This window comes from Diuraphis noxia, unplaced genomic scaffold, assembly GCF_037042655.1.
Source record: "Diuraphis noxia isolate RWA-SAM2 unplaced genomic scaffold, SU_Dnox_SAM2 contig0004, whole genome shotgun sequence".
Classification (NCBI taxonomy): domain Eukaryota; kingdom Metazoa; phylum Arthropoda; class Insecta; order Hemiptera; family Aphididae; genus Diuraphis; species Diuraphis noxia.
The window spans coordinates 66442223-66455003 of record NW_028301714.1 but is presented as its reverse complement, the minus strand read 5'-3'; the positions used below and the strand labels follow the sequence as shown (position 1 = coordinate 66455003).

Genomic DNA, 12781 nt, shown 5'->3' with positions numbered 1-12781 from the left:
TGAATACAGACAATTTGAAACTCGTTCGACATTTTTACACTGTTATTTAGGCATCATACCGAAATACCAAAGATAAGAGTTATGTATATTATTTATTATAAACAAAGATCAAAGGTACATGATTCTTTGGTGACGTACTGACGTGAGTTCCTTATCTCGTGTAATATTTTATACTATACGGAAGTAGATTAGTAGAGTATGTGATAAATCCAGGGCCGGCACAATATGCGGTAGTAAAATAGGCAACCGCCCAGGTATTATAGGTATTAATTTATTTAGGGGTGGAAAATTTCATTTACTGTCTTCTTGGTAAAAAAAACCAACCGTACCTATAATATAGTGGTGTAAGAAAAGATATGGTTGAAAAAGGAAGAGTAATGCCATACAGCTCAGCTTTAAAGCTATTTAAGTAGGTACTACATAGTACATACTGGTAAAGTGGTAAAATATTATGTAAACAAATGCTGGAAAATTGTTCCCTTTCACAAAAAAAATTAAAAATTGATCATCGGCCATTGTAGGTATAACAGCAGTCCACGCTGTCAGCTGTCAACATTTAGGGAATGGAATTATGTATTATACCTAACCTAAGGTATAATATAAGTACCTATTGTTTTTCTCTTCGACAACAGAATAATAAGACTTACGAGTCGCTTACTATTATCATTTAATATTTATTAAGTATAATTCAGTGCCATTTTTATATGAACAATTATGGTATCGCATAAAGTAACATCAATAATTCCACAAAAATTAAACATTTTTCTGGCCATGTCACTACTATGATATCTTTATTACATTGCAATTTTTTATAGAAATTATATGTATTAATTTATGCTAGACCCTCCACGGTGTTATGCAGTTAACAATTTCAATTTCACGATTATTTTAACATTTATACCAATATTACCAGTTAAATATCGTACCTGCAACCCCGCGATATACGTGTTGTTCGCAATGTAGTTCCCGGAAACTGTTGCTTTGTTTATGTACCTATTAACATTTACATAATAACAAAATATTTTATTCTGCAGACATACTACCAAGGTCGATAGCCTAAAACCATCGATATAAATACTCACTAAAAACTGTGCTTCGCCTACATCGTGACGTAATTATATCTATTGGTGTGGTGTAAATATGTAATAATGCTGCAATCACGTTGTATCACATCTTGTGACGTGTGAATTTCGAGTGAAATTGATTTGTTTATTGTACAGGGTGATTCCTTCTAACTATTAGAGTCTTACTATTAAAACTCATTAATCTCAATAAGTATTTAAGTTTTTAATAATATTTTTTCAATTATTACCTAATCAACTGTTTAAAAAAAAAAAAAAAAAAAACTATAGGTACATTATATTTGTTACTATTCCTTTTTTTTATTAGTTTTAAATTTAAATTTTGTTTTTTACTATTATTAATGACGAAATAAATCTTAAATTTCTTATTTGAAAGCAGATTGTTTTTCTGAGAATCTTGATGAATACAAATCGAACGCCAAACGAATAACATTAGGTATAAATATGTAATCATTATAACTATTAGGTATAATATTATAACTTTTAATAAGTACTTAAGGTTAAGATGAGTGGAATGGAATGGCATAGGATAGTTCTCCATCAAAAATATTTAAAACATTTTAATCTATCCACACCGCTCTACAATAAGATTGTATTAATAACTAGATATTGTAATAATCAGTGGCGAACGCAGGGGGGGGGGGGGGTTAGGGGTTTAAACACCCTCCGAAATAGTAGATACAAAAAATAAATTATCTGACCTACAAATGTATTAATGTATTACTAATAACATTTCAAAAAAATTGAAATAAATAATTAGTTATCATAGGCGGTGTAGGTACTTTCTAAGGTTTATAGATAATGAATAATATGATATTTATGAATACCTACTTTAAATTTTTTAATAATATAGTTATCTTACAAATACTTGTTTATTCAGAATATTATTATTTGTATTATGTTATGTTTGTTACACATATCTAAGTGGCGTGCGTGTAAAAATAAAATACAGGATGAATTTACTAAGGTAACCCAGGCAATATATTTACCAATTAATATGCTCGTACCAGCATTTCTTTTAGTTGTATATGTATATTCATTCGAATTCAATTTTTCGAATTTTTAAGTAAATATTATACCATAATTTTATTTTAATTTAATTTACGGTATGTTCTGTGTGGCAATATAAGCTTATATTTTTGGACCCATAACCTATTATAACCGTAAATTGTGAAGTATGTAATTATTTAGAACATAATGATGTACAAACTAAATTTAAAAGAGTATTTTCTGAATTGTAGCTATAGTTTATACGTACCAATGTACCTTTAAGAATAATTAATAATAGTATAGTCCACGATTATAGTAGATAATACTCGTTTGGTTTTTAATATAGATGCATATGCGTTTTATAAAATATTATTTCATTAACAATTTATTTAAAATTGCTGGTAGGTCTGGTTTTTATTTGAAAGAAGAAGTTTGTATCACCACGGAACACTGCTTAAGTAGTAGCTAGGTCTAGGTAACATGTAGTTCTATATTTAAAACTTAAAAGTTCCAAAAGTCAGAATTTGCTTGGTGAATCACGATCACCTCGTATATTATGTTTAATGTTTGCATGTTGAGCATAGACAATAGACATATAAGCAACGGATCAAGACTATATATTAATAACACTACTAAAATCGCCTCGAGACCATAGATCTTTCGATAATCATTGCAGTTTCAAGGCTATTGTCAATTCACGGAGTTAGGAGGTACCTTCCTACTATAAAATATAACAATACTTTAAAAAATGTATAAAATATACAATGTTTATCACAATTTATTAATTAACAAATCAAAATATAAGGATAACACCAAAATAAATAACATTTACAAAGTATCTCCACCACTGGTGTCTGGTAACTCCCTAAAATTTTATCATATGGCTTATACGCAAAAAACATAATTGGATTGTATATTATAGATATATTATGATAGCTAGGCATTTCAATAAGGTATAGTTATACGCATTGTTACAGCATTTAATATTATTAACGATTGGTCTTTAAAATCGATCAAAGCGTGAGCTATAATACCCTTTGATATACTATCAACTAGCTAGCTGTAGCTGCTTATATATACTTTTTTATTTAAAAGTAGTTTTATATAACTTTGTTACTATAACGATTATAAAAAAGGAAGCAGATTGCAGATAATGTTACTATTTCTACTTATTTGTATAACCTCGGTATGGTATTAATTGAATTGTAATGGTTTGTAAATACATATTAGGTATAGCTATAATATTATTCAAAGATACAACTAAACGATGCTTTACTTATAAGAGTAACGGCGTTAGACGTTAGTATATGTCAGTAAGTCGAAACAAATATTTCATAATATCAAATAATAACACTGTCGATGTTCATTTTAAATATACTCATATATTCATGTACATAATGTTTATTGATTTGTTTATGTTCCAATTATAATGCTGAATCCAAAATCAGTAGTAAAATAGTGCTGAACTGCTGACACTGCAGTAGACGGTTAGTATTTTTATTTTTTTATTGCGAGTAAATACTGCAATTGTAATTCTTGTCTAACGATAATATATACAATCTAAATATATTTTATATGTAATATAGGATATTTGCCATTTGGAAATGTATATGTACAATATAAATCTAATTAATATAATAACTATATTGTATTATCCACTTAAATTCTCTAATCTATTTTCGATATATTTATTTTATTATTTATTTAATATAAATTAACGGGAATCCTAAAACATAATGTTATATATAGTATATAATACAATAGGCAAATTAAAGTTTTTACTTAAATAAAAACTGTGTAAAAAAGGAAGACGTAGAAATAAATAAAGAATACAAGTAAAATAATATAATTAAAAAAAAAAACAAATTTAAAAATAATCAAAGACATAAAAATTATATTAGAAGGTTATATTAATGGAGTTTAAGACATAATTATTAGTTCAAAAAGTGAATAAAAAGCTATTAACGAATAACAAATGCATTTCAAAACGGATTAAAGAAAAAATGTCAGGAAAATAAATTGGACCTAATATCAGATCGTCATGTAAACATTTAGAGATTAAGAGTGAAGAACGGTCAGAGAGTAGGGAAATATTAAGAAAATTTAAATTGCATATAACCTATATTTAGCCATTAACGTTCTGATGAGTTGCCTGCTGTAACGTAACACAGAAAATAAATCTTAGGCATACGTTTAAATAATTCATCAGTAGAAAAGTATAGAGAAAATATATGGGCATTTAATGGTTTTTATATATTACGAAAGTCTTAGCTAGGAAAGCTGCAGGTGAAGCATTTGTGATATTTTGTTAAATGCATTCAATAATTATACATGTAAACGAGGCAAACATTTTAAACTATGTTAATTATAAATTGTTTCACTTTAAACAACAGAAAAAAATTGTGGCCACAGGTCTTGACGTAATAACGTATACTCAGCGCAAAATCAATATATATTATTGTAGAATCCCCGGTAGGTGGGACGGACTTGCCACGTTTTGAGCATGCTCAGACCGTGAGCTTTCATAGTCAGTCTGTTATAGCCAGCTGAACGTTACTGCTGCTGTATAGACGTTATCCGTATTATTTATACATCATTCCAGAAAACTGTTCAATTAGATCATCATATTATAATCCAATAATAACCACACCGGAGCAATATTAGATGCTGCAGTAATGTCTTATTAGTGAACCACAATGATCTGTAATAAGCTAATCCAGATGTTCGGGTAAGAGTAGTTATAATTATTATTTTATTCATTCATATATTCAAAGTGTACATACTTCATAGTTATTATAATTAACAATAACTAATAAGTAATAACAATATATCATATATCACCAATTGACTATTGTACACTAATATATATATATTTACCTATAATATTATATTATGCAGATCACCCGCAGCGCCGGTGTGGGCTTTAGCGTGGTGGTTAGCCGTTTTTGCGATCAATGCCAATTCGTTCGAACTAAAAGAGTTCCAATTCAAACACCATAACAATGAAGAAATGTACGATGTCATTTTGAAAATACGGGAAAAATGCCCAAGCATCACTAGTCTGTACAGACTATCGGAGGACTCCGTAGAAGGCCGTCCACTTTTAGTCATCGTGTTTTCAATTCATCCAACTTACCATAAACCATGTGTGTATTTAATTTTTTTATTAATTGTATCACTATACCTACCGGCTACCTAGCTATGAATAGTTTTAAAAATCACGCGTTAACATTCATCGAATTTCTATAGTGGATCCAGAGTTCAAATATATAGCCAACATGCATGGTAACGAAGTACTCGGAAGGGAGCTACTGTTAAAATTGGCGGATTACATGTGTGAAGAATATAAAGCCGGAAACGAGGAAATAATAAAATTAATAACCAAAACCAGGATTCATCTAATGCCGTCAATGAATCCTGACGGATGGCAAAGATCAACAGATGATGTAAAGTATTATTCGTTTAAATTGCATAACGATGATTTAAATAAATTTGATACCTCGTAAATTTAGGGAGGCAGTAACTATTTGATAGGGAGAGACAACGCCGAGGGTGTGGATTTAAATAGAAATTTCCCTGATTTAGACCGAATCGTTTTTGATAATGAAGCATATTACAAAGACATCAACAATCATTTGATGCAAATGGTGGATCATTTGGCACAACCGGTAATTGCTATTTTTTAATTATTTTAATTTTGGGTTTTTTCACTTTCTTTAAAAAAATTATTATCCATTTATCATCATTATTGTATAGTAATAGTATAAATGAAATTGAAAATGTGTTTATATTAAATTAATTTTATTACCTTTAGCATACCACATTTTATTTATTAAAAAAAAAAATTAAAAAAAACAAAAAATTTTAACTTCATATAGTTTTATGAATTTATCTGTACAAATAACATGCACAATTTTTTTTTTTTATTGACAGTAATTAGATTATTTATTTTCGTTTTAGTGTATAACAATAAGTTAATTAGTTGTTTGTTCAAAAACTAATGTTCTAGTTTTTTTTAATTAAAGCAAATTGTAATAATTATTAAAATGAAATAAGTAGAACATTAAAACATTTTAATGGTGTCAGGTGTAATGGCATAATTAATATCATAGTATAGGTATTATTTTTATAACTGTGCCCGCATATAGGTGCAACCAGAAACCAAGGCTGTAATGCAAATGATTATGTCTATACCGTTTGTGGCTTCAGCTAATCTTCACGGAGGCGATTTAGTTGCCAATTATCCATACGACGCCAGTAGATATGGAAATGTGCAAGGCGAATATGCCACAAGTCCCGACGACGACACTTTTAAGTAATGTTTTATCAAAAATATTATTTATAAATTTAAAACTAATACTAACTATTTAGTTATTGTACAATTCGGGGTTTATAACATTTTTACATATTATATTTAGATGGTTAGCATTATCCTATGCTAATTATCACGCAGATATGGCCAATCCAAATAGAATGCCATGTAGAGGTGGTGACAAAAATTTTGGCAAAGAAGGTGGTATCACTAATGGTGCTAAATGGTATAGTGTAAGAGGAGGTAAGATTTGAAATGAATAATTGTTTACATTAGACAAGCGTAACATTGCATATTTTATTAAATTGAAATAAATACAATAAATGAATAATTATAATTCAAAACAATTTTAATGAGGACGAATATATTATTTAGTATTTACGCAAAGATATTTGTAGTCACTACTCACTAGTCTGTACTATACAACCCTAAAGTTATCAATTTATAATTTTAGCGTGACACTCGTTACTTTGAAACATTATACATATACGAGTAGGTACATTTTTGAAAAATAATTAATTAACATTAATTAAAGATATTAAAAATCATTGTAGATTTTGAAATTATAATTTTATAAGCATTTAAAGTCCTAGGTAAACGGAATACTATTTCAATATTTCTTTAATTAAAATAATATTACTGAAAAACGTGATATCAATTTTCACTATTTTATTTAAAACTATTGAAGAAGGTATTGAAAATAATAATTACAACTGACTGTTTGATTCACGATAAGAAGCAACCTTAACGCGCGGCTGTACATTATTATTTATTATGCCATACTACTCATACTATCAATTTACTATACATACTTATAATGTATATAATAGATTGTTTTGGTAGAAAAAAATAATATAAGAATAATGATGTATATGATTTAATTATAATATTACATCTATCAAAGTTAGAATAAATCTTTCCCGAATAGTATATTCATTTTATTCACTAATATTAAATATCAAACTTTGGACGAGTGTTCAGTAATTAATTGTTTACTATGTGATAAACGAAAATTGGACAAACCAACCTGGGGACCACCGTCTGTATATAGGTTAGATAAATTGTGGTAAATTGGGACAGTATATTGTAAAAGTAACAATCTATAATGCAGAGCTTGCGCTAATGTGCAGTTGTGCACAAAATGTGCAATTCTAGATTAAAATGTGCAGCTCATAAAATTTTGTTTTCCGGAATTATTAGGTCGGCTACATATTTTATTACCGATCATGTTAGTGTAGGGCGCTCCTTATTTTCCCAACCATGGTCGGGCGTATTTACAGAGCGTTAATAAACATTGATAATAAATATTTATCTACGAATATCAAGAGATTAAAACATTTAAATGTGGCTTGGTGAGGCGTGGTCATAAGCTCAATTTGTGGAAACGCACTGAACGTACATACCAGCCTCAGTTGCTAGCTCCTGGATGGGTGACCGCCCAGGATTTTTAGTATACACATACACAAACACGTGTTACAACCCTACCAACTTAAAAACCTACAAACAAAAATATACAAAAATAACCCCTGTCGTACCACCCCGCACTCAATGGTCTATGGGCAATGTTGCAGCGGGTCCCCCTAAAAAATAATTTTGAATAATTTTAAAATTAGTATAAAGGGATTTGTTATTTAAATTATTAATATCTATATACATTATGACGTATTTTCTACATTTGATAAAATTTTCAAAATATTTCAAATCTGTTTAAGTTATTTATATAGACATTTGAAATTTTCGATCTTTTTAGTTTTTTTTTCATAAAAAATGAAAGTAGCATTTTATTCTTTTGATAAAAAAGCTTCAAAATTCAGTACAAGTTCTCCATAAGTTGATATAACAGCAGTTGGAAAATATTAAAAATACATAGGCACGTATTTTTTTATAACCATTAAAGATAAAATTTTGATAAAATTTATTAATTGAAAATTTACAAATTCTTTGGTTGTTAAAAATGTATAAAACGTTTAATTTTTATAGCTAAGGATTAAAAACAAATTTCCATGTAAGTAGTTAATTATGTGGCAAAAATAAGCCTAAAAACTATAGTTTATTTTAAGTTCAAATTAGGATGAAATTACTTATTAAATAACCAAAAATAACAATTTGAGCTGTAAAATTGTAATTTAAAAATATAAATCGTGAGTACTTTAAATTGTATATACCAATTATAAATGACCGAGTGAGTCGTAATGTGCATAATGAATTTGGAATTTATTTTATAGATACCTACATTTTTTTTTTTTTTTTTGTTGTTGTTGTTGAAATAATAGCAATATAATAATTTATATAGTTTAAACAATAAAATATCCTATTGTGTCAAACCGTCTCCGCTCAGAATTATTTTTCAAATACAATGCTATTATATAATTGTATTCAAATTTAAGACCATCTATTACAGCAGTGGTTTTCAAACTGTGCTCCGCGGAGCCCTAGGGTTCCCCGAGAGTAGTCTAGGGGCTCCGTGGCTCCCCAAGAATATCTGTATTAATTAAATTTAAATTATTAATATTAATTAAATAATTTATATATATTCGTATTTTACAGAAAATAAAAATAAAAAGCAAATCATTTACAATTAAAATCATTTTTTATGAATTTTTGGTGTCTCATATAGACATTTCTGATTTTTGGGACTCCGTAATTTTTTTTAGGAATATATAAGGGCTCCGCGAACAAAAAAGTTTGAGAACCGCTGCATTACAGTAATCCATTTCACATTTGTAATCTACTTTACAGCAGAGCGACATATATACTTACCCGAATTTTTTTTAACTTCTCAATGATTATATCTGTGTCAATATAATTTAAAATTTTTTCTCTACAGCCATTATCATAAAATAGGTGGCCATAGCAGCCCTTAAAGATATCAACCCACTGGAAAGTTTTCCTGTTTTCCGATGGACCAATCCGGCCCCGGATGTCTTCAGGAGGTGGCAAAACGGGGCACATCCCCTCCTAGAATTTTAAATTTGTTTCTCTAAGTATTTTCTGTAACGCACCAATTTAGTTAACAATTTAACATAGATTACTTTAAAAATGTTGAAAATAAACTTCATTTATTTTTTAATTTAATTTTACCCCTCTCTCTCGCTAAAAAATTCCTGGTATGCGTAGGTTATACTTGAATCACTTAAGCATCGACATAAGTTACAATTTCAATAAACGAATAAGTTTATAAACACAATTATTTTAAATAGTTTTTATAATTTTAACTTGATTTTTCTTGTATTGTTAAAACTTATATAAATAAATTATTTTATTTTTAGAAATTCAACTGTAAATTATTTTTTCAGAAATATTTGTTACATCAGATGTACATACGATAATGGTAAATAAACATGTACATTTTCATATTGGTATATATAGAGTAGATATTGACGTATAGTTGTACAAATTACCAAAATAATTTTATTTTGAACCAATAATTTTGTACATTGCATTTTGCCCAGTCCGTTGAATACAAAGTAGGATACCTAGTCCATACGCTGGTGAATTATACTTCTTTAATTACGTTTTTATATCATATATTTTAGTTAATTCAATCTTCATCCCATCCCTGTGTGCTAGACGCTAGTAAACCAAATTATAAACAACTAATAACAACAAACGGAGCTGAAACTTTTCATAGTCATTTGAAAATTAATGAAATCGTTTTATATCCAGTGGACAAACGAGTTTTAATTTTAATGAATGTATGCTAACCAGGATCTCTCAAATCGAAAACTTATAGTATTTAAAATTTTATTTCAGGAATGCAAGACTTTAACTACTTATCTTCCAATGATTTTGAAATTACCTTGGAGCTGGGTTGTGACAAATATACAAAAGAAAGCGAACTAGAAAATGAATGGAACAGAAACAAAAATGCACTTATCAATCTGATTTGGCAGGTATGTCAATAAATTAATAATATATACAATATTCGTCTTTCCATATCTAAGGGAAAAATGAAGGATGTGAAGGATTCTGCCTCCATAATCGATGTGTTTCCTTTACGTATATATCCATGTAATATACAGCGAATGATATACAAGCATGCACTACTTTTTAATTTTTATTAAAAATTTATCTAAATTCTTTTTTTTTCTAATTTTTAAAAAAGAACTATACTTTTAAATACTACGAATTTACATAATTTAAGGTCCTGCAGTACCCTTGTGGGTTTGTGGCGCTACACACTTCTTTTTAAAAAATGAGAACTAACTCAAGCAGATGATTTTTTTTGAAAATAATGATGTTACTAAATCAATATTTGAGTGGTAAAGTATTATCTAAATTCTAAATTATTACCATAGGCGGAAATCCATAGAAATTTTTTTTTTTTTTTTTGGGGGGGGGCTAAATTAACTAAAAATACTATGTTCAAATAAAATCACATTTCACATGAAACCTGACAAAATTTTGGAGGGACTATTATAATATTTGGGGGGGGGATAATTCCCCAAGCCCCCTCCCCATTCCCGCCTATGGTTATTACATTGAGCAAACTACAAATAATAGTTTCTAAAAATGGTTTTACAAAACTATAAAAACATACATATAAGTATCTAATTGTGTGATCTGTGATGACAAAATCATAATCAATATTTTCACATTAATACCTTTTGTATACCTACTTATCGTTTAATCACCACCAATTTCTATTGTCTCTATGATATTTTAATTTTTAATTAGCTTATGTAATCACTATCTGTAATTGTTGAACTGTAATAGTTACTAACTAACGGTTCTAAAAATAAAAAATATAAAATAAATATCGTCTTTATGTATGTAAACAAATTTCAAAAAATCTAAATTCGAATGTATTATTAAAGGAAAAATGGCAATAAGTATGCTTGGTGAATCGATGCGTATAAATGTACGTTTGTGTTATTTCAAATTCAAATTTATGAATTTCCGTAAAGTATCGTATTTCCAATTAAATTCTTAACGACAGATTTATTATATTATAATATTTTCTTAGTTTAAATTGTTTTTGTTCATCAATTTATTATATATTAGTATTTTAAATTTATGTTATTTGAAATGTTTCAGTCACACATAGGAATTAAAGGAATAATTGAAGACGCAGTTACGTCAAAACCATTAGCAAATGCATTCATAAAAGTGGTAAATGTTACTGACGGCCAACTGTCACCAATCTTGCACGATGTAACTTCCGGTAAATTATACATACATTTTATTTACCTATATAATAATATTGTGCATAATAGTGTGATAGCCATATCGTACGAAATTTTTGTGTAACAAATTTGGTTTACTGTTTTTTGGAAAATTCTAGTTCAAGACGGAGATTATTACAGATTGCTCACAGATGGGGATTATCACGTCACAGCTTCCATGGATGGATACTTATCTTCGACTAAATTGGTTACTGTCAAAAATAAACACCATAACGAAGCGAAAATAATTAACTTTGCGTTGCAACCGGTTAGTTTCAAAAACCACCTGTTTAAATTTAACACTAAGTTTTTGAATAAATTATATAGAATTTTTAAATTTACTCCAGTTAATTGCTTTAATTGGATATTTAAATGTTTTGTTTACAAATTTTGATTTCAGATAATTTTACCCAGTAATAATAATAAAAAAAGAAAGCGTTCTGCATATTCGAATTCAATCACTGATGATAAACTACATATGTTTTAGTACGAATCAATCTTCTTTCAACATTAATGCCTATACATCCTAATTTGGCACAATATACATATATTATAATTTATCAATAAATAGCAATGAAGAGTCTATATATTATTATGTCAATACTAGAACAATTTTATTACGTTTGTCTTTAGAACAGAATAGATGTATAGTCGAACAGACTATAGAAGTATAATATAACTAATAACTATTTAATTTAATTTAGTTTCAATTACAGAGTTTAACTAATCCCTGGAATTTATACTTCATTTGTTGAGTTTTTCTTTTGTTATTTAAATGTAAAACGTTTGTGAAAAATATTATGGGATCATAAATAATTTAAAGTATGAACAGTTTAAAATACAATAATATATTATTCTTATCTAATCTTAGATTTCTGTGTATAATTATTATAAATTATTATTTTTATTCATCTAATGAGGTTGGTTTGAAATATTAAATACATAGATATAATAAAAAATTTAAATTAAATGGAACAGTGCACATTGTTGCTTATATAATATACAGTAATTGTATATTACTGTATTTACTGTCAGTAAAAGTATATGTCCTGAGTACAAGTCTGTATACTTGTGAACTTAATATTATATATTTTATTAAAACAACATATACCTATAGTACACCCAGTACTCTATTAGGTATACTGTTTTTGTATGGGGATTTATGACAAGCGGAGTAGTGGACAAACATTTTGCGGGGTAACCCCGCACCACTCCACTCCACCAATCTAAAC

At 28.0% G+C, this 12781-nt stretch overlaps 1 protein-coding gene across 1 annotated transcript; it reads left to right on the top strand.

The window, feature by feature from the left end:
• Positions 1–4595: 4595 nt before the first annotated feature.
• Positions 4596–12419, top strand: LOC107171599 (carboxypeptidase E-like). The gene is made up of 10 exons (XM_089226842.1): positions 4596–4800; positions 4971–5218; positions 5322–5518; positions 5585–5740; positions 6221–6387; positions 6491–6627; positions 10138–10277; positions 11422–11548; positions 11669–11817; positions 11950–12419. The coding sequence occupies exons 1-10, from the start codon at positions 4769–4771 to the stop codon at positions 12034–12036; spliced, it is 1440 nt and encodes a 479-aa protein (XP_089082968.1). The 5' UTR covers positions 4596–4768; the 3' UTR covers positions 12037–12419.
• Positions 12420–12781: the final 362 nt, after the last annotated feature.

What these genes read in the sequence shown, in the direction of transcription:
- LOC107171599 (XM_089226842.1), top strand. Translation starts at nt 4,769, where the DNA reads ATGATCTGTAATAAGCTAATCCAGATGTTCGG. An exon ending in TGGATCATTTGGCACAACCG is followed by an intron (nt 5,741 to 6,220) that starts GTAATTGCTATT and finishes GCCCGCATATAG; the next exon opens with GTGCAACCAGAAACCAAGGC. An exon ending in TTATCAATCTGATTTGGCAG is followed by an intron (nt 10,278 to 11,421) that starts GTATGTCAATAA and finishes GAAATGTTTCAG; the next exon opens with TCACACATAGGAATTAAAGG.